This window comes from Petaurus breviceps, unplaced genomic scaffold (genome assembly GCF_028583685.1).
Source record: "Petaurus breviceps papuanus isolate PSGF00001 unplaced genomic scaffold, PetGlider_PUasm1.0 90701, whole genome shotgun sequence".
NCBI classification, from domain to species: domain Eukaryota; kingdom Metazoa; phylum Chordata; class Mammalia; order Diprotodontia; family Petauridae; genus Petaurus; species Petaurus breviceps.
In genome coordinates this window covers 8,771,775-8,794,057 of record NW_027187316.1, presented here as the reverse complement: position 1 = coordinate 8,794,057, position 22,283 = coordinate 8,771,775, and the positions used below count along the sequence as shown (strand labels likewise).

At 43.2% G+C, this 22,283-nt stretch overlaps 1 protein-coding gene across 1 annotated transcript; it reads right to left on the bottom strand.

Annotated features, from left to right (window-relative positions):
* Positions 1 to 231: 231 nt before the first annotated feature.
* On the bottom strand, positions 232 to 21,942 carry ZNF318 (zinc finger protein 318). Its single transcript, XM_069065928.1, has 10 exons — positions 21,376 to 21,942; positions 20,132 to 20,283; positions 14,647 to 15,265; positions 12,530 to 13,948; positions 10,547 to 10,646; positions 9,422 to 9,744; positions 7,270 to 7,473; positions 6,707 to 6,806; positions 5,071 to 5,189; positions 232 to 4,673 (listed from the first exon to the last, which is right to left on the bottom strand). The coding sequence occupies exons 1-10, from the start codon at positions 21,859 to 21,861 to the stop codon at positions 1,383 to 1,385; spliced, it is 6,813 nt and encodes a 2,270-aa protein (XP_068922029.1). The 5' UTR covers positions 21,862 to 21,942; the 3' UTR covers positions 232 to 1,382.
* Positions 21,943 to 22,283: the final 341 nt, after the last annotated feature.

Genomic DNA, 22,283 nt, shown 5'->3' with positions numbered 1-22,283 from the left:
ATGCCAGCCCATGTATTTTATCCTACAACTTCCCATATATTCATCATTCAACTAAAAACTAGATACTACATTAATAGTTCCCATGAAAATATGATTAGCAATTTCAGGCTCTGGGAGTAGGGAGTGAATTGTTCACCTAGAGTCCAACTAGATTTTCTTCTGTGTTCACCAGTCATTCCTTTGCAGTTCAGATGTATTTGGTTTTCAAACAAAAATCCAGAACAAAACATGTTGGATCAATATATTTATTCCAAGGTGATTTACAATGAAAAATAAAACAAACTTGTGTAAGCCAAACACATGAATTCTTTAATTGTTTTTTAACAAAATATACAACCCAAAACACCACTCTATTGTGGAAGTGGCCTGAAAGGATGGGAGGTGAAGGGAGGGGCACACATAGGTTCCTGGCACAAGGACCGAGTCTGATCCCAAGATAAGGTTCAGGTCTTCAGCCTCTTCATGCAGGATCAGCTGCTAAATGATTTAACACAAAAAGTTACTGGATCACAATACAATGAATGAAAGGCCATTTAAAATCATGTAAGTGACCTCAAAGTGTGTCTCATCCAGGTGTCGAGCCATGAGCCTTACCGATTTGTTGTCTTCCAAAAAGGGAGTCAGCTAGATTTCCTTCCATGTTTACTGAGGCCATTTCCATACAGGTTTGTGGGTGGACAGGATGGTCTCAAGCACAGGTAATAGTCAAGGGATTTGGGGAGATTAACATGCCACAGATCAAGAAAGACAGTGAAAAAATGAACTACTCACTTCATTTCAAACAACACAAAAGCAAAGTCACCCAAGCCGAATGCTTAAGAACCATTATTCTCCATTTATCTATTACGATCTCCCAAGTCAACAAGCCTTATGGTACTTCCCAACAGGAGATCCATCAATATCCCCATGGAATGGAACCAGGTATGATATACTCAAGTATCAAAAGAATTTCTTTTAATAAACCCTAGTTCCCTCCTTTCCCCAAATCCAAGAATTGGCAAAGAATCAAAGCCAAAATACAACCAAAAACACACCATGTATTGAGCCATATAGAATCCATTTTAATGGCAAAGTACGAGAAAGAAATTGGCAAAAGAATTCACAGAAAAAAATATTCATTGTTTTAAACATCTGTACAGAAAAAGATGTGATATATGTAGTACTTTTCAGAAAGGGAGAAGTATATTTTCTAACTTCAACCAATATTCATTGTAGGATGCTAAGTGCACCATTACATGGTGTCTCCAAAATGGAGGACCAGTCAATTCCTGGACCCTCTAAATACCAGAGCTCTAAGAAGCCAATACAACTTATTTACAAGTAGCTCTGAAAGTTCTCTCCTCTCCATTTCTAACACTGGTAACACTAGATTTTGTGTGGTCCTAGGTAGCATCAACTGTACCTTCCTCCTGCGTTGGCATTTCCCTAGGGCCTATAGCAGCACTAACAAACCATTCTTTTCCAGGATGACTTAAGGCTGGCATTTCTGCAGCACTCAAAGTGCTGTCCTTGTCCACTTGAGAAAAGGTCTCCATCACAGAAGGGGGACTCTCAAACTCTGGCTGTAGTGTGCCTGTATCCAGGCTACCACTCTCAGGTATATCACCTAGCTCAGAGGGTAAAGAACAAAGATTCTTTTCCTGCTTTTCAGAGACCGACATTACAAAGCTGTCTGGCTGGCAGGCAGATGGCCGAAGGCCTGGAGAGCAGATGGTATCTGACTCCAGTCCTAGTGACCCCTCAGCCTCTAGCTTGAAAGTCTCTTCTGTATTCTCAGGCAGCATTCCCTCAGCCTGGAGGTCCAACGGTTCATTTGTTACTTCTGTGTCCTCATCAACAGCTTTCAATACCAGTTGAGTTTTCAAAGTATCAGAATCAGGCATCTTCTCATTTCTGGGCTTAGAATTTTGTTTCTCCTTTATCCCTAGGTCGAGTGCCACGGTTTCAGGAGGTTCAAAAGGAAACTCAGAAAAAGTAGAGGTAAGGTTAGTTGACCCTGTGGAACACAAAAATCTCCCTTCATGTACATTCTCAGGCTGGGTAGCCAAAGACTCTTGGATTGATTCTAACTTACCAATGGAGAAATCAGAAGCTGGATTGCCCGGGGCACAAAGTTTCCCTAAATCTGCAGTTTCAAAGCCTTCTATATGTTTGCTTTCTGTTGCCAATCTTAATTCAGTACTGACAATGGACAAGTCTGGGAATCCCGACTCTTGTCCTTTTGAAATCTCCATGTTTTCAGGTTTTTTGGTCTCCTCTTCCAAAATAGCTGGTTGGCAGGCCATTTCCTTCAGCTCTTCCTTTGGCTTTTCTCCCACTGATTTGAAGTCTCTAATCTTAGGTGTTCCACTAGCTGGTTCAGGGGACTGGTCTTCTTGACATTCTTCACAACCAGCTAGCAGAGACTGGTCTTGTGGGCTGCCTGTTAAATCAATGTTTCTCCTGACTACAGATTGGATGGACGACTCTAGGGTACTTGCTGATTGTGGGATCTGTGACACAGAACTATTATCTGACTGAACTGGATCTATTCCTATTTCCATAGCAGACTGAGCTGGTGTATGTGGCTCTGTCATTACCTCAACTAGCCCTTTCACTTCAGGTGCTACCACCATTTCTTCAGGCTGATGAACAATTTGGTCATCCCTTGGCAGATTGGTCTGTTTGGCTTCTCTCTTCCATACACAGCTGTCTTCACATTCCAAACTGGAATCCTTCAGGTTGTGGGGGTCCCTTTGCACTGTGGATAATGAAATCTGAAGCTCCTCATCCTGGTCATCTATTCTCTCTTTCCCCATGCCCTCTGAGAAAAATGATCTCCCTTCTTCCAGCTCAGGGGCTGCCTCTGCCTCACTTCCATAATGCTCTTCAGCTAGGTGGAGCTCTTGAATCTGTTTAGCTTGGTTATCAACTATTCCAAGGTCCTTCGTATCTACCAACTTGGCAGGACATGCTATGTCTGACAGTGGGGGGTCTGGCTCCTCTACACCAGGAGGACCTGGCTCTCCTGAGTTGAGGTCAGCTTCCCCCTCCAGACACATGTCTGTACTGGTCTCGCTCTCGTAAGGACTACAGGGCAAGATGGCTGAAGCATTTGCCTCTGGGTAGACTTCTTCCTGGGGCTTACCCTGGTCATCTGCCAGAGAAGCAGAACTAAAATCCATTCCTGTCAGAGGCTGTAGGCAACCTCTATTCTTTAGTCCCAAACTCTGTTCTACAATTGTCCGCTGTTTTGGGGATCCCATAGTCTTTGCAATGGGCTTGGCCACACAGCTGTCCGAAGGTACATTGGTCAAACCCTTGTCCTGGGACATCCCCTTTAGGAGAATACCACTCTCCCTAGGGTTGAAAGAATTATCAGAGTTCTCATTTTTAGAGGAGTTGTTACTCTCCCCATTGGACAATGAGCTATTGCCCAACTTGCTTTCTGGATTTCCTTTACCACCACTGCTGTAGAAGATGTCATACAAATCCTTGGCATTGGCTGTAGCTAGGCATGAGTTCCGCTTCTCCAATTTTTTGGCCTGTTCACTGAATACACCTGAGAGTGGTGGTGGAGGACGAACCAGCACAGACAGCAGAGCCTGGTCATGGTCACTCTCACTCACCCCAGGTGCCACCTCATCTGAGGGAATGGCAGCAGGGTGCACTGGAGCCAAAATGGAAGCTGGCAATACTGGAGTCAAGAGGTTAGAACCCCCTATACCAGGGGTCAAGATCTGGGATATGGTAGGAGTTGACTTGACTGGAGACAGTCCAGTGCTTGTCTGGGCAGGTGGCGTAGTATTTGACTTAAGTGTAACTGGGAGTGGTGGTGGTGGCGGAGGTGGGGGAGGTGGAGGCAATAGCTGCTCAGGTATGGGAGTTGGCTCATTTTTCTCAGCCAACACAGTCTTTTCCTCTGGGGAACTTTTTAAGATCACCTCTTCTCCACCAAATGCCTTAGAGATTATGTCAGGAGGTAGTAGGAGATCAGCTGAAGACTCTTTGACCACTGGCAAAGGTTTGGCAGTGGCACCTGAGGACTTAATGGACAAGAAAGTGTTAAGAGGTGCAGGCTTGCTCACTGTAGCTGAGCCGGACTTGCGTAGCACTGTGGTGGGGATAGGAAGGTTAGGCCGGATTTTGGCCTGGGTAGAGGTGGCAACAACAGGCATCCAGGGACTGGTGTGAGCAATGACAGTTTTCCCAGACAGTTTGATCTCAATGGGCTTTACTTTCCCAGCCTGGGCTTTGCCATCCTCTTTGTCCTTGTTAGTTTCCATATTCTCTTCCTTAGAGATGCTTGGGGCTACTGCAGAACTTTTTTCATCGTCCTTTTCTGACTTCTTCCAGCTGAACTTCCCAAAGGAGGAGGAGGTTGTCTGTGGCTCCTTGGTTTCTTCTTTCAGCTGGAGTTTTATGGTCATTTTTCGCTTGTTCTCAAGCTTGTCTGGGGAGTTCCAAGTCTCAGAGAGCTGTTCATCTAGTTCTTCAGAAAGTTTTTCTTCATCTTCCTTCACTTCTTTTGCCACCTTTGCCTTCTTCTCATCCGTTTCCTCCTTTGGCTTCTCAGTTAGTTTTCGCTTTAGTTCGTTCTGCCTTCGGCGTTCAGTCTCTAGGACCACAGCCAGACCTGCCTGACGATCTAGATTCCTTCGCTCCTCATACAGCGGGTTTTCATCCACATATTTCTGGAAAAAGAAAAGGCAGGGGCTCAATGACTAGTTTGGATTACCAGGAAAATGAGAAAACCTTGGTCCTGACACTGTTTTGAACAATAATGTTACCAGTATAGAAAACCAGAGGTTACCTTTCTAAGGAAGTACACACTCTCTTGACAGGCTCAGTGTCTCTTTCTCTCTGGGGGATGAGACCTTCCTAGAAGTTGTCCCTTTTGATGTGGAACTTTAAAAAACAAAAAGCTCCAATCTGCAGTCATATCAGTCAGTGTTACTTGGGTAAAAATGCAACAATGACTTTTTAAAAAAATTCTTTATGGGTTTTAGTTGAAGTTGGGGTAGGAAAGGAAGTTAGGAAAAAAAGGCACTAGCAAACGGGGTAATGCACTATGCTACTCGAGAAACCAACCTTATACTTCTCATTGTGCTGGTGACATTTCACATGTTGTTCTCCAGAAATTGGATCCCCAAAAAACTCCTCACAGAGTTGGCAATAATATCCAGTAATGGGAATCAGAAATTCAGAGCCTGGAGCAAGCAGATTAAAAAAAGTTAAAGAAATGAGCACACAAGACCACAATGACACCAGCTAAAGGAAATTCCATGTACCCATCCCTGAGTCAATAGAGTAAAGAACAAAGCTTTTCACTTACATTAAGTTAGAAATCATTCCCTTGAAGTTTTCTCAATGCCTTGTTCTTCCCGTCTCAAATTTAAATCTTGAACATAGGATTTCCCATCCTTCACACCTATGGAAACCTGGGCCTTGCCATCCACCCTGCTAATGTACTTTCTGAAGTACTACACATTATCTTCCACTTGCTACTATATTCTCTGGACTACTGGGCATTGCTATCCACCCTGATGCTGCAGACTCATATTTGTTTTTCCCCACTTTTAGAATGTAAGCTCTTAGTAGTAAAAGACTGACTTGCTTTTGCACTCGTTAACACAGTGCTTGGCATACAGAAAATAATAAATTTTTTTCATTCAGTCATCAATTCCCTTACTTTCTATTTCCTGGAATGCTATTGTACAGACTAAATCCCTCTTAGAAATCCCTTACACAACAGTAAAAATCACTAAATACTTCTAATACAGGTCTTCTTAAAAGCCAAGTATCATCTTAGGGATGTAGGCTTATATGCCAACTACAAGAGATCTTAGAGAAGAAACCCATGACAATTCTATCACCAGGGTTTTAAAAATCTCATTAATTAGATAAAAGCAGCACCCCTAAGGAAATGCTTGCAAGTTTTTCTTGCCTTGTCTTCAGGAAGAATGGAGCACATTCTTTTAACCATTCCCTACTTACTCTAGTTTTGTCCTAAGATTGGTTCAGCCTCCTTGGAATCATCACTCTCCTTCTGAACAAAGATTTTATAAAAGCTTCTAAAACCTACCCCACATGCAAGAAAATCAAAACAACTAGCTTTGTCACCTGCTCAATTATGTTGGTGCCATTCGTTGATGAGTTCTCAGAAGGCAATTCATGGTCCCTTGACAGATAATTCTGTTGCCAATTCTCTTGGAACCTCAACTACCACTAAGCATCCAAAAAGGTTTGCAAACAGTATTATAAGGCAGTCAGACCAGAACTACTCAAATGAGTTATTCAATATTAAATTATTCAGTTAAAGTTGTCTATTCATCAGATCCATAGTATGGCAAATGGTGATTACTCTTCAACTAGGGAAAATCAAGACAAAGGAACTTATTTCCCATTGCTCTAAGTACTTCACTCTCCTAACAACTAATCTAGACACTATGTGATTCTTTCAGAAGCAAAAGCAGTTAAAATGAACTATCATCTCTGACTTTTCTTAGTTCACTGAGTTTCAAATAAAAAAAAAAAATCAAATAAGAGGATGGTAAATAAGAGAACCAATAACTGGAGAGCCTGACCTTGATCATGAAGACACCACTTGCCCTATTTCTATCCTTTGTTGTTTCTCTTAGAAGAATCCTAGTGCTGCCTCCCACTATCATAGCCCAAGGAATCCTCTACCAACTGGATGAAAAATGAGGTAAAGAAGGGTTCATACCTTTGGCAGGGACTGTTATTTTATCGACGCGCTTTGTGGTGTCTTGCTTGGCCTCACTCTGGATCTTCGAAGCCCAAGGTCTGTTGTAGGGATCCAATGTCTATTTGCAAGAGGCAGAGGTGCTCACACAACAGCACTAATAACTCAAGGATACACCTTTCCTCTCTGTCATTTTCTCTCCCACCTGGGGCCATAGGCCCCCAGCAACCCTCCCCCACCTCCCCATCTGCCAAATGGTTAAAACGGAAATCACCTGTGAAAAAGGTAAACAAATGTTAGCGCAAGCAGCCAGCAAGGGATGAAGTGAAACTCAAAAAAAATCAGGTACTCAAGGAATCAAGAGACAAAAGCTACACTTACACTTGTTATGGTGTCTAGGTACAGCCAGGACCCCTGGACTGAGCTCTGGGGATGGTGTCTCCTTCGAAGGGGTTGCTTGGCTCTTTGAATTAGGGCTCCTGCCCACATGAGAACTTTTCACTTGTCAGACAGTTTAAGATGTGGAAGGAGATAGAGGTTTGAGGGGAAAGGAAGGAAGAGAGGAGAGAGGCCAGGACACCTACCTGTCTATGCTTCTTCTTATGCATGTGAGTAAAGAAATCAAACATGGTCCCACAAATAGTGTTGCAATCTCTGCACCAGTGGTTCCCAGCATCATAATACTCATACACAGTAGCCAACTGGGAAAGCTTGACTGAGGGCTGGGATGAGGTATCTGTGGGCTTGGGGCTCTTGGCATGAGACTTCTCATTATTCGACTTTGACTCCTACAGGGGGAAAAAAGTTTTTCAAATAGTAAGAGCTCAGAATTTAACCAACTTCTGCCTTCTCAAAAAAAGGCTATAATCCCCAGTCATGCTAGGGACAGTTCAAAGAAAGTACACCCACTTCGGGTTTAGTAGAGTCCATATGACTATATCTCCAGGATACAAGCTCTACCCATTCGTTAGGTCTTCAGGAAAGAGGAGGGAACCTAGAGAAGACTGACTCTAAGACATAGTCACTGATACTTCACAGTTGCACTTCATCATGAGCACCAAGTCACAGCAGCAGCTGAGATAAAATGCACCAAAAGAATCTTTCTTAGAAAAGTATAGCATTCATTTAATTCCTTCTTTGAGAAGCTTAAGAGAGGGCCTAAGCATAGTGCATAGGTAGAATAGGTGAATACCTTCAGACAATGATTTGAAAGGCTCTGGGAATGCACCTCTACCTTCAAAAGTAGAAAATTCCATCATTAGAGATCTATTCCTTTAGTCTAATCTGTACTTGGTTTTTTTTTTTTTTGTTTTGGAGGGCAATTGGGATTAAGTAATTTGCCCAAGGTCACACGGCTAGTTTTGGGGGGTTTTTTTGTGCTAAGTATCTGAGGCCACATTTGAATTCAGGTCCTCTTGACTCCAGAGCTGGTGTTATATTCACTGTGCCACCTAGCTGCCCCCTGTACTTGTTTAAAAAAAAAAATCCTCGGGGTAACCTGTTAAATCTTCCTTTATAAACTAATTTCACTGACAAATTAAAATACTTTAGCTGAGAGCAAAGCACTCAAGAAATGGAAGGTGGTATGGGGGGAAGGGATACAGAAGTGTCATTTGGAATATTGGAGATATACTGCAGAGTGAGCATTATGACAGAATAGAAAGAAGAAGCGTTAGAGATTCAAAAGCAAATGCTAAATATTTCTGTCATTCTGCACTATACTAAGAACGCTAACCTTTAATCAGTATACGAGGTTATTTAGAGGAGAAATAGCAAGGGCAAAAAGGATATGGACATGGCAGAAGTTGTTCCTCACTAGGAAGACGAAAATTCCACTGCAAGATTAGTCCAGAAACATCAGGTCTACTCATGTCCCTGCCAATTCAGACTAAGGACTTACAGGCTCTAATGCCAGTCAAGAGGACAGAGAATCTCAGGATCTGAGGAAGGCAATAATCATAACCAATGTGCCAACTGCAAAGGACCAAGACTTCAGTACTCTTTCCCTTCAGAGCTCCTCCACTCACAATGATGCAGGCAACAGGAACCACAACTCCCTTTAGCTGAGGAAGAAAACTGTGCTAAAGGACATGAGGAGACTAAAACTCATTCCTCCTAGGCCACACAGGCTAGGAAATGACATAAAACAAAATTATATGAGGTCTGAGTCACTTGGGTATTAAGCTTCAGACAAGGTCATATATAGATTTTCCCTTAAGTCTCCAAGGTCCAGAGTAACAACTCAGACCAAAAAAGAAAAAAATTAAGTCATAAAACAGAGAAAATTGCCAGCAGAAATCCAGAAACCTATTCTATAGCCAAACCCAGAAGAGTTCATTCAGGAAAAATAAGCACATTCACTGCAGAGGGTGATTTCAGATGCTATTCTGTTAAAAGGGAAAAAAACCTGCTATCTCACCTGGACAAGAATGTAACTCATGGTTTTCTGCACACTGTCCCAATCTCTATCAGGGACCACACCACCTCCAGACTGATGCTTCTTTCTCAACCATTAGCATAAGGTACCACCACATGCCAGGAAAACACTTATCAACTCCAATAAGTTCTGGGGAAATAACCAGTCCCTAAATAAGAGAGCTGATAACACACAAGTAATTGCATTTGAAAAATACACACATGCCCTACTCTGCCAGGCCCTGACCTAAGTACAGATGATTAGGCCTGATGAGCCCCAAGACTCTCTCCTCCTCATCAGTATCTGAGTTCAGACATTACCTTGCTAGAGGAAGAAGAGGAGGAAGAGGAGGAGGAGGAAGAGTTGTTAGAGGATGGAGACACTTTTTCTGGGCTCTTGGATTTCTCAGACTTCTCTGATGACTCTTTGCTATCACTGGAAGGCTTTTGGGTTTTATCAAAGATGTTGATCCCCAGGATCTGAGCCACTTTGTCCAACTCAGATTGTTTCTTTTCTGCTGCCTCTGCCTCACGCCGCAGTTCTGCCATGTCCTTCATGATGTTGTCCTGGAGTCGGCTCACCTCCACCAGGAGTGGATCTTTGTGGCCATCTTTCTCCCGCCGTTTCTTACGGAGCATCTCTCCTAGTGAGACAGCAGCAGAAAGCATCATATGGCAAGTTAGTTAAGAGCATATGCTATTATTTCGACCATAATGGGAAGAATAAAACAACAAATTACTAGAACTAACAGGTTGTAGAATTTTTTCCAAGGTTTCTAAGAGCATGAAGGGACCACATAATGTCTATTGGCCTTTTCTATTCCATGACTACATCTGATGATGATGATCATGATAACTCAATCTAGAATTCTTCCTGAGACTGGATGGTCTGAAGCAGGATAGCTAAATGGGTCTTTAAAGCAGAAAAGGTTTTCTTGCTCATGTCTCATTTAACTTGATTCAGAGGGCCATTTTGACTTTTCTAGTCCAAATGGAATCAATCACAAAATTCCAGATTCTCTCCTTTCCCGCTACATTTTTTTAGGCCTAGAAATAGCCTTCTTTTCCCACTCAATCCCATGAGACTGTTTCTTAGAGTTAATAATGAGCCTCCTCTACTCTTATTCAGTCACTTATTCCAGACCCAGACAGGGACACTAAGAACCTCACTGAACTCTTACCCACTCTTCTCCCACACCACCGCAACAATGAAACTGTCAGATCCCCAGGACTGATGTTAAAGCAAGAGGCCCTACCTCTCCTATGTGGCTAAGAATTCAAGTTTCAAAGGCAGTAGAGTAAGGAATGACTGTATAATTCAGGCCCCAGGGCAACAAATCCATTGTCCTAGACTCTCCCTAAATCTCTCCAATTGGCTTTCCTCCTCAAACTGGGATAAGGGCCTGGCTCACAGGAACAGCTTCATTCTAGGGCAAGGAGCAATACCTTGCTGCTTATGAAGCCGATCCAGCTCAGTCCTGAGATAGTACATCTTCTTCTGTCGTGCATCCCGGTCACTCCTCAGTTTTTCCCTCTCTTCTATAACCTGTAGGGTACAGAAGGGTATGGTGCTTCCTCTCACTTCCAGCAATAAACTCCACCTATATTACTAATATCCCTTCCCCAAAAGTTCTCATACATGACAATCTCAAAGAGATAAATATGCCTGCTTAGAGCTGAGTCCATTATTTTTGGGCTCATACCTAAGTTAATTTTTATTCTAATAAAGTGGTCAGAAAAAACTCATACCTTTCTCTTCCCTCCTCTCTCCAGAAAAGTCTATTCAGTCAGCTATACTATTTGAGGGAGTACCAGATTACTCCCAGTAAGTCCCTTTCTAAATCAGGAAGTTAGATCCAATAGGAGTCCACTTGAACGGCATGGCAGATGATGTTTCTGGGCCAAGAGACCAGACCAATGGGTTTCAATGATTTCTGAACTTCAGAGACCAAAGTAAAGTCCTTGCATTCATTGGCCCTGGGTCTAAGGCTTATACACAGAACTGTGGGAAAAGAATCAGTCACTAAAAGTTGGCTCTGAGTTTTTTTAGGTTCTGTCTCCATAGAAGCCACCAGCCTCTATTTCAAAAGCCAAAGGATATAGATTAACAATTGACATTTATATAGCTATTTAAGTATTACAAAGCATTTTACAAACATCTTGTTTGATCTTCCCAACAGCATTATGATGATCTACAGCTATTATTATCTCAGTTTTACCCATGACAAAACTGAGGCTGAGAGAGATGTAAATGATTCACAAATCTAGTTATGAGACCAAATTTAGACTCAGGTCTTCCTGATTCCCTAACTCCAAATCTAGTGCTCTATCTACTACACTACCACCTCACTGTCTCTACCTAGCTTATAGTACCTAGGCACAGAAATGTAAAGACCTAGGAAAACAAAAAAGGAAAACACCCTGATTTTTTTTTTTTCCAATGTCTCCATACCTCAAAATATACAAAATTTAAAAAAAATGTGCATATATATGCATTGTGTATGTGTAATATATACAGCTAACAAAATTATTGATCTAAAAATTCAGACCAATTTAGGCCCCCATAAAGATTTGTAAAGGGCACTCAAATTGTGTTACATATATTTCAGTTGTCCTAAACATTTATAATTTCTAAGCTCCCTCCCCCCAAGAAAAATAAGCAAGCCAAAAAACAAAATGAAACAATAACTTCCCCAAAAAACCAAAATGCTGAAAGGTTTCTTCTGTAGCTTCAAATTTCTTAAGGTTTTCTATATTTCTACAATTCTCCCACAGACTGGGAACACAAAAGGTCATTATCAAACAAGAATGTATGTGAAAGTGCTTTGCAAACTTTAAAGAGCTTCCCAAATATAAGGTACCATTATGAGGCCATCACTCCTGGTACTTTACTCTCTGTAATGACAGCTGGAAAAAGGAGAAACAACAGAGCTTATGTTTCCCAAGCCACATCTATTTTCTATGATCACTGTTCAAAACTCATGAGAACGACACATAAAGATATATAACTACTGCCCACCACCTTAGCCAGAAAGCTTCTGATAAAGTCATGACTATTTAAGACTTCCACTCCAAAACATTCTGCAGTTAATAATACCATAAAAGCCCAACAAAGTGAATCGAGCCCTTGGCTTTGGACAAGGAAGTCAGAACCGCAGCTGAAAAAACTGTCCTCCCAAGGTGGGACCCAGAATCACATCCTGGAAGGACTGCTCACTCTAAGGAGCAAAACATGAGAAAACCTAGGGGGACAGGTTTATAACATCCCTTCCCCAAAAATTCGTGGAGAATCTGAAGAAACCACTGCCTGACCACAACTCCTATCCTCAGAAAAAAACAAAAACAAACTTGGTGCCCCCTGAGCTGCCCACCATGGCCTAAAACAAAGGACCCAAGTTCATAATATTCAACCATAAGGCTAATCTTCACCTTCTGCTTCTGTGAGGCCCGATTCTTCTCATCTGAGATCTTTTCTGGATTGTATCTCATAAGTGGTGGAATGGGTAGTCGAACTGGCACCTTGGTAGAGTTGTTGATGACAGGGATGGGAACAAGAAGTGATTCGTCCCTCTTGGCTTCAGCAGAGGTCACAGTAGGGATTACACGAAGGTTGGGACGGCTAGGGGTGACTTGTTTAGTGACAGGCATAAGTCTGTGGGGATCAGTCAGTGGATGGCCAGGCTGCTGGGGAGAAGGGTACATGGGCCAAGCAGAAACTGCATATGCCATGTAGTGTCTATAGGCATCAAAGGTAGAAGGAGGCATAGCAGGTGCCTGGTAGTTTGGAGGGATTGGAGCCGCAGAGAACTGAGTATTAGTAGGAATCTGAAACTGGGTCACAGAGGAAGTACAGTGTGGGAGTCTAATGGGGGGAGCTGGGGCTGAGGGAATCAGACATCTGATGGCAGATGATCTGGGCCCACTGCTGGCTACTTCTGGTCCTGGGATCTGGTTCATGGGGTGGTCAGACTTGAGAAATGGGGGGCTGTTCTTTGACCTCAAATAAGGATCCACAGGAGAGGCTGCATGTGGCTGGGATACCTCAGGGGAACGAGTATCACTCCGCCGTGCCTCCCTGCTTTCCAGCCTATGTGAATCTGAAGAACTCCGATCAGACAAAGAACGTCGATCTACTGAACGTCGATCAACTGAGGAGTGTGAGGACAACTTCTTTCCATGGAGTCGCTCCTGGGTGCGCACAGCCAACTTGCTGATCTCTGCTACCCCAATATCCAGCCCTATGGTCTTGAGCAAGTTATGGATTTTGGCATATTCTGGATTGGTTTCCTCTCGAGCATCCAGTTTTAGAGCTGATGAGGGGGAGGGAGAGGAGCTTGCTCTAGCTCTCCGACCTTCACTCCCAAGACCTACAAGGGACTCTAGTGGGGATTCTGCCTTTAAGTCCTCTTCTTCATTCCCATAGAGAAACTTTTCCTCATCCTCTATGTCGGGGAAGCTACGTCTCCTCTTTTCTTGGGCACTGGTAGGATCTGCCAACATACCCAGAATTCGGGAAAAACCACTGCCATCTTGGCTGGCTCTCTCATGGGGCAACAAGAAATCTGCATGCCGCTCACTAGACTCAGCCTTGCCATCTATTTTCTCCTTGTGGCTTAGAAAACTCCCAAACTTCTCTCTGAGGGGGCTAGTATCCTTAGGCAGCCCAGAAAGGGGACCCCACTGATAGGATTCTTGGGGTTCTTTCAATGCAGTTTCTGTCAAGGCTCCTTTGCTGTTTTCAATTTCTGAAGAAAAAGGGACTGTAATACTGCTTGAGGAAAGAGATGGGTGGCCAGAGATGAGAGGAAGTTCTTGGCTAGAGTTGGTACTGCTTGAAAAACTCTCCATCTGCAAAGAAAAATACCATCAATTTAGCCCAAGTAGATCCATGGCAGGATCCTATTTAAAATGCATTTGTTCAACTATCGTAAAAGCTATAGTTTCATACACAATTTTCTTTATGTTCTTTTTACATGGAAAAGCTCATGCTCTTGAGTTCATTTGTCAAGAACAATAAAAAAACAAAATCAAAAATAAAATGCATTTGCTCTTACTAAGTCAGTTGGAGAAAGTCAGTATAGATGAAAAAAAATTATCCTTAGGCAGGTATAGGAATGAGAGGAGGGGAGGAAAGATGGTGTTCTGGGGAGGAAAAACAAGAACAGAGTAGACTGGTCCTAGGTTCACAGGGTTATACTCAATCTTGCAGGCCTGACAGTTCCCCTGCTAGTTCTCTCCAACATCAACTAAGTGTAGATCCTCTTACAAACAGAAAGAGCTAGATACTTTATCACTGATGTGCTATTAATATCACAGATCCCTAGAAGTGACATGGAAAGAACACCTATTTAAGAAAACTTTTGCATCTATCAATATATATACTTTGGCTGAACAGTATAACACAGCAAAAAGAGCTCAGGTGAGCCCTTAGGAAAATACCCAAAGCTCTATCAGAAACAAAATTCAACAATAAGAAAAATTGTACCCAGATTGGCTCAGGGGAAAGGAGGGACTGGGCAAATGAAAAACAGAAATAGAATTCAGACCTGCAGAGAAGGCTCCACATCAACTTCTACTCGCTTCTTCAGAATGGACTTCTTGGGCATCATAGGCACATCCTCTGGTCGATGCACTGTGTATCCTGGCTCTGACCCTGATACTCCAGAGATGGTACAACTGCTGCTGCTGCTGCTATCTATCCCGACCAGATCCTGACCCATGCTCCTGTTCCGCTCTTCCTCTTCCTCCCGTTTTCTCCTGGCAAGGTCTAGCTCCCGGAACTCGGGGTCCATGAACCGGGAATTTGGGCTATGCCTTCGCTGTCGGTAGTTTCGAGCACCTGAGACATAGTTGGAATGGTCCCCAACCAAACTATGGAGCTTCTCACTGTCATCATAGCGGGATCGTTTTGCTTCCCGGCCTCTTTCCTCAGATCGAACAGAGTAGGAGACTTTGAGTTTGTCTCTGTCTCGAAGGAGATCATCATGACGGCTAACATGGGGGTTATAGTCAGACCTATGGAGGAAGGCCTCTCTTGTCCTGTAGTCCTCATCCAGCCGCCCCAGAAAAGGGCTAAGGGGCCCTTCTTCCCGGGTGGTGTAGCGCTCAAGGCCCCGGGAACACTGAGAACTATGTGTGAAGATAGGACCATCAGCCAGGTCATCCCTGAAGAAAACAGAGAGGAATCACTGGATATAATGGATTTCAAGACAGTAAGGGCAGAAGAGATTAAAGACAGACAGATGCTTCTGGGACTACTCAGAGCATTCTAAAAGACAGAATATAATATTATAGGAAGGTGAAAAATAGATAAGAACACATATCTGATGCCATGGAATAGTCATTTTAAGGAAAATTAGTTACTCAGTAATTTCCACTGGCATCAACATGGACTTTCCCAGGAGCAAATGTCTCATACTGAAGGCTTCCAAGTTTCAAAGATCCTCCCTCTGGTCTCTCCTGTCAGCTTTCTTCTGCCCTATTTGAATGCCCATAAAGCAGTAAGCTATTCTTCAGGTGAGGATAAATTAAGTGATATTCTGGCTCATCACATTTTTACCTCAAAGAAGTGAAAAGGTAAGGGAATTTCAGGTATGGAGGAAACAGAAACTAGATTAAACTTCTGTCCTGTCTATATCCCAGTTTCTGGTTACAAAACAAACATAACCACTCTAACTCTGGGAACCCCAGAAAGCACTCATCACAGCAAGTATTCTTTCCTCAATACTGACACATACTTCCTAAAGAGGCTGTCAAAATACCTCAAACATCAAACATTACATGACTATAAGTTTTCAATAGCCCTACCCAGTCAGGACAGATTTTCAATGGCAGCTTACAATTAAAGAAGGAAAGAGTCTTTTTAGGTAAGGAGCAAATATAAAGACCCTCTGGCACTTCAAAAGCATGAAACTTTTTAGAAATCTGCATTAAAAATAAAAAAACACAAAAAATAAAGTTCTTACCTCTCACTCATCCTAAAATTAGGATGATCATACTGATTTTGTATTTACTAGGCATGACTTCCTCTACAGGAAGTTATTAACAACCCTATGAAAAACTGTCCAAGATAAAGTTTATCTTTCCAGAAGAGGTTGAAAATAAAACTGCTACCAGGGAAGAAAAGTTCCTATTACCACCTCTGCCCTGTATTGGGGAAAGTGGGCGGTATAGTGGCTGATACAATTTCCAGTCTAGTATATGGATCTGGCAAATTCATTTCTGCTGCCAAGGCTAGATCCTAGTCAGACCCAGAATACAAGATGGTGCTATGCAAGTACTAACTAATGTAGACTCTTAGTGCCTAATCCTATTACAGAATCTCAGAGTTGTAAGTAATTTCAAAAGTCCTTTAGTCCAACCAATACCTAAATAGAAATTCTTTCTTCAACATTCCTGAGAAAAGGACAGTCAGCTTTCCCCTGAATATTGATTCAGTGGTAAAGGAAGCTATTTCTTGGAAGAGGTGTCAGCATAAAGTATTGTCAATTTAGATGAAGAAAGGTAATTCCCAGAAAGCCAGAATCCAGTCATAAGATGTAAGATCTCATCTCAACAAGAGATGAAGAAATACTGGAAGGAATAAGACATTAAATGAACATGCATACCAAATTATATCATTCAGAAACTTACATGTCTCCTTTCCCAAACAAGGCTCAATGAGTCAAGTAACCTCAAAGGAAGACAGTGATCATAAAGTCTCAGAAAGCTCTAAAAATTGCTTAGCTCTTGCTGTCAGACCCAGTTCTGGAAAGGGTACCCTTTGCAAGGTTTGTCTGGGTTTGGCTGTTAGAAAAACGGTCTAGATGGGAGTCCACATTCTTTACTGCTGATTGTCTATGGCACTCTGGGAAATTCCTTTCTCCAAGCCTGGCAAAAGCAAGATAAAAAGCACTGGCCCTAACCTACTTTGAAGGAAGAATGAATAATAGAAGAGGTGCTGAAACAAGTTCTATGAATGGAAGTTGCATTGGAGGTACCATAATAGCAGAGAATTCCTGTTATATTCAGACTGGTTCCCCCATAGCCAATATATTCATTCCACACAACCAGTTGGAACACATATACCAAAAAGAGGTCACTATCCTAAATAGAAATGTACTCAGAAGGGTAGAAATGACCATCCAGGTAAACTATTATGACATGAAATTCACAACTTTCACAACCTAGCCTGAACTTACCTTCTAGGCTCACTACACTTTCCTTTCCTTTCCAAACCTCTGGGCATTACTATCCAGCCAAATTTACCTTCTTTCTGTTTCACACACAAAGCACTCTTTCTCTTATTTTCACACTTTTTTACCGGCCATCCTCTATGCCTGAAATGTTTCCTTCTTATATCCAACTCTTAAAATCTCTCACTTTAAGATGAAGTTCAAGCTTCACCTTCTATATAAAGCCTTTCCCGGATCTTCCCCCACTGCCAGTGCTCTCCCTAACTACTTTGGTACTTATTTTGTATATACTTTCATATGTATGTGCTGCTTCCTAGAAAAGAATGTAATCACTTTAAGAATGGTTTTTTTTTTTCTTTATATCCCTGGCACATTACAGAGATTTAGTACTGTTTGATTGAAGCAATTTAATAAAGACACTGAGTAAAAGAAGGGAACTCCAAGTTATTTGTAAATAATTCATTTATACACAAGTGTTAAAGAATAGCTCCTCTGACCACAACCACCAGCTAAAAATTGGCTCCTTGCCAAAGGATGTTCCAAAGATAATACAAGCCTTGGTAGATAGTCTCAAAAAGCAATGACTAACACAAACTGAGCGGGAAGAAGAGTCACAACTGTGTAAAAACATGGGTAGGCGAGGGGGTAAAAAAGGATAGACTAGAGCCTTGTGGAACTTCTTGTACTTTTCACCTTTCTCTAAAAAGCAGAACCAAATTTACTTATTTTAAAAACAAGTCCTTCAATTAGTACATTATAATATGGAAGGATGATTTTCTGGTAAACAATAAAAAGTATGCAAATCACTTCCAGCGCAGACTACATGAGAGAATCACCACTTATCTAACTTACCTAAGCAGACTTCTCACTTTCTGAAACAAGCTGCTGGGAAGAGTGGATATAAACATTTTCTATGCATGGCTTATTCATATACATTGAAGCCATGACTCCAGACCAAAGGCTTCAAAAGCTACAGAGCCATGTACATTTTTTATCTTCTCTTATTTTAGTTTGCCCACTTTATGTGATGCTTTAAGGTGAATGCTATTTAGGGGCAACTGTGTTCCTCTCATCCTTGCTTCACCTTTGTGCCCAATGCCCTCCTCCCCTCTTCATGCACAGATATTTTCTCTGAGAGCAAATTCACACTTACTGTCAACCAATCTGTACACTTTCCACAGTGTGCTCAGAATGGACCAAACCAGACATTGTCACAACCTATTTTGTGACACAAGTTTATATAATTCAAGGGAAGTTGGGAAAAGCAAGCTCCAAAATGATCACTTTCCTTGTATAATTGTAGTCCTTTTCCTACAGACTTGGGAGCCAATGCCAAATCTAAATTTACTTCTCTCAAAAATATATTTCCCTTCCTTCTGACAGCTAATAGTTTCAGTGTAGTTCCTTATATACTTAAAGTGTCAAGTTTTTAGCTGTCATATTTGATGTACATAGTTCCTCAATATGCAATCTTTTATTTTCTTTTAATTATCTGTTATAAAAAATTATCTTCATATAACCAAACACAAATATTAACTCTATCCATAAGAGACATGGCCAAAGGATTTCAAAAGAAGAAATACATTATTAATAATCAGCTTTTAACATGGCTCAATGTCACTAAAAATAAAAAATTAAAATGAAAACTTTGAGGTACCACTCCATAACCATTCACACTGGCAATAATAATTAAAAGCAATAAACTTCAGTGCTAACAGGGTTATATAGAAAATGGCATACACAGTGCTGATGAAATTGCAAACTTGAAGAATCTTTCTGGAGAGAAACTAAAAGTACACAGTAAAAGTTACAAAATTCATCACGCTTTTTGTCTCAGTAATTCCATAGTTGGGGATATACCCTGGAAGTGTTATCAAAAATACAAAAGCTATCTGTTAAAAGATTTTCATGGTGGAATTATATGTAATTAAAAAAAAAAATCTACATGTCCCAAAGTAAAGGAAAGGCTAAAAGGTGGCATGTTGATAAAATGGAATAATGTAATGCAATTACAATCAACAAGTATCTGAAATAAAAAGAAATCTGCAAAGGCCTACAAATGTCTAAATTATGAAAAGTGAAAAAAGTGGAATCAAAAGAATGGAACTTACACAATGATAACATTAGGAAAAGTTAATGAGAACTAAGGAACAAAGAATTCTAATAGAGCAACAAACAGTGTTGATATTTCTTCAATAAAATTAATTTAAATGCAAAGTTACTAAGCTAGTTTAATTATCTGAATCATTGCTCAATGTTAAGTTTTTAATAAAACATTTAGATGCAGCAACATTAGAATTTAATGCCTTAATGGGCCAGACCAATCATGTGTACATTATATCTGTGTCAGAAGGTGGTATCAATAACCAATGGACTAGAGGACAGCTACCATACATTCTCATTTTAGCATCATCATAAGTTTAAGATGAATTCAACATCTAACTTTCCTTTAAATGTGCTGTGATTTTCTACTCATTAATTTAGCCTCTTATGAATCCATATTGTTTATATTTTTAGTGCAAAAACTTTTTAAGAAGAGCATCTTAGTTCAGTAGTCCAGGACTTATCCAATCCTTTCCTGATCTTATAGACTTTGATCATATTTAACCAACCTTCCCTCTTCCAAATTTTTACCCAAACAGACTTATCAGGCAACACAGTTTTTATCAGTACCCTTCCTTCTTGGAAGCCTTCCAACCCTCAAGGTCTTTTCCCTTATTACACTCTGTGCTGGACGTGGGTCCAAAATTTCAGTGCCAATACCCAATACTTCAAACACAAGAACTTCAACAATTAAGAGCCTCCTGTCTAAAATTACAAGTCACTACCATTACCCTAAGCTTTAGGAGAATCCTACCTGTCTATGTCAGCAAGGTTATCCACGGGAGACCCCAATCGATCATTAAGCCTCCGAGGGTCAGGTGAGCCAAGGCAAAATCGGTCATTGCCAACAGTGATCCGCAAGCTTTGTTCCACAGAAGATTCAGAATGAAGTCCAGGAGATCTCCTCTGCAGGGACAAAACACAAGGGTAGGTTGTCTGAATTTTGAAAGACATTGAGTATGGGATCACAAAGGTTAGAAATAAAAAAACAAACGGTAAATTACCAAGAAAAAAAATCTCCCATTTCCCAGAAAGCACTATTTCCTGAGTAGAAAAAAAAAAATCACCGTATGTTTTCCTCAACCCCAAGTACTTTCAATAACATTTCCTTGAAGGTAGGATATACCCTTTCCACCTTCCCAAAGTGTCTCCCCTTTTCCACTCCCCTGACCTTGACACCATACCCTTACTCTATTATGACAGAAAAAGTCCATTCACCCATGATCAAAACCCAGGGAACCCTGCTCACGCCCTTTCACATCTACAATATCTTACAGAACCACTCAATGAAATGTAAATTCTGCCACTGGGATTCAAGACAGTTCTCTCAGAATAAAGGTCTATTACTCAGCAAGCAGAACTCAAAGGGGAGGGGAGTAAGGAGGGAGGAAGAGAAGACAACAGTTTTGTCCAGGATAATCTTCTTTCACCTCACACCCTTTCTGCTCCCTTTTCTTCCTCTGAATAGGGCGAATTTCATTTGAGAGGAAGAGAAAAGGCTCGAGGAATACCACTCTCCTTTTCTGTTGGGAAGACTGACACGACTAGAGCTGTCTTTCCCAAGCCCCAGGGGGCGGCTGAAGCCCCAGATGACTGCAGTGCCGCAGGTCTCCGGGGAAGAACTGCTCGGGAAAGTAAACCACTGCACTGCCATTACCCAGGCCCTACACACAAGTGACATGAAAGGTTGCTTAAGGAAAAAAGGCAACGGGTAGGTGGGGAGGAGGGGGGCAAATTTTCCCACAAATCTCACCCAGAGCCTGAGAAAACACACTGCTCCATCACCACAAGGGCTCCTCGATTATGCGCCCCGACTCCCGTTATCCCTCAGGGAAGACCCCGTTATAAGGTAACGCTTTCTACGGGTCCGGCTAGGCCCGGAAGGATGTCTACACTGCCTCTGCCCAGGCTCAGGCCCGGGAGGCGCTGAGCGGGACCCCAGTGCACGGGGGTCTCCCTGCTCTGGCCCGGGGGCGGCGGGGCACGGGGGTGGATTACCCGGCTGCCGCTGTCCCCCGGATGGTCTCCGCGGCCGTCCCGGGCGAAATCGGAGCGGGAGCACGAGCGGCTGCTGCCGCGGAAGCCTCCGGCGCCCGACGGGAAGAGGCGTCGGGGCCGGGTTGGAGAAGGCGAGGCCCGGCGAGAGCAGGGCGGGGAGCCCCGGCGGCCCCGCGGTGGGCTCGGGGACCCGCGGCGGCTCCAGGGAGGAGACGGAGAGCCGCGCCGGCGGCCGCGGATAGAATGCGGCGGCTGCGGGGACGGGGAGCCGTGGCGGCCGCGGTGCCCCGAGGGGGAGCGGGGACGGCGGCCCGGGACCCTGGATGAGGCCGAGGACGACGAGGAGACGGGCGGCGGGGAGGCGCGGCGCACCGGCCCGGTGGAAGAGGAGGAGCCGACGCTGCGGCTGGTGCGGGAGCCGCCGCCGCCGACGCTCTCCTTGGGCCGATGCGAGGAGATGGACGAGCGGCCACTGCTGCGGTACATGGCGCCGGAGAGGGCGGCACGGGCCCGGCCCCGAGAGGGAGGCCGAGACCGCTCCGACTCCGCGGTGCCCTGGAAACCAGCGCCGCCGCCGCCGCCGCCGCGCGCGCGCGCGCCCCCGCCCCCGCCTCAGGGGCCCCCGCGGGGGGCCGGCCGAGCGCGCCGCCGGGTCGTTGGGGCGAGCCTGCGACACGCCCCCTTCCTCCTCTCCTTCCCTCCCACCCGCGTCTCCGCGGGGATTAGTGGGGGGCGGGAGTAGCAGAGCGTGAGGAGGGAGAAAAGGCGGGAGGCGGGGCTGACAGGGGAGAGCTGACGCAAATGCCTCAAACAAGATCCTCCTTCTATCCCGCCAAGATGGCGACCGCCTGCCTAGCTCTTTCGCTCGCAGGCCCCAGGTTTTGAAGGGGCGGAGCTAAAAGAGGCAG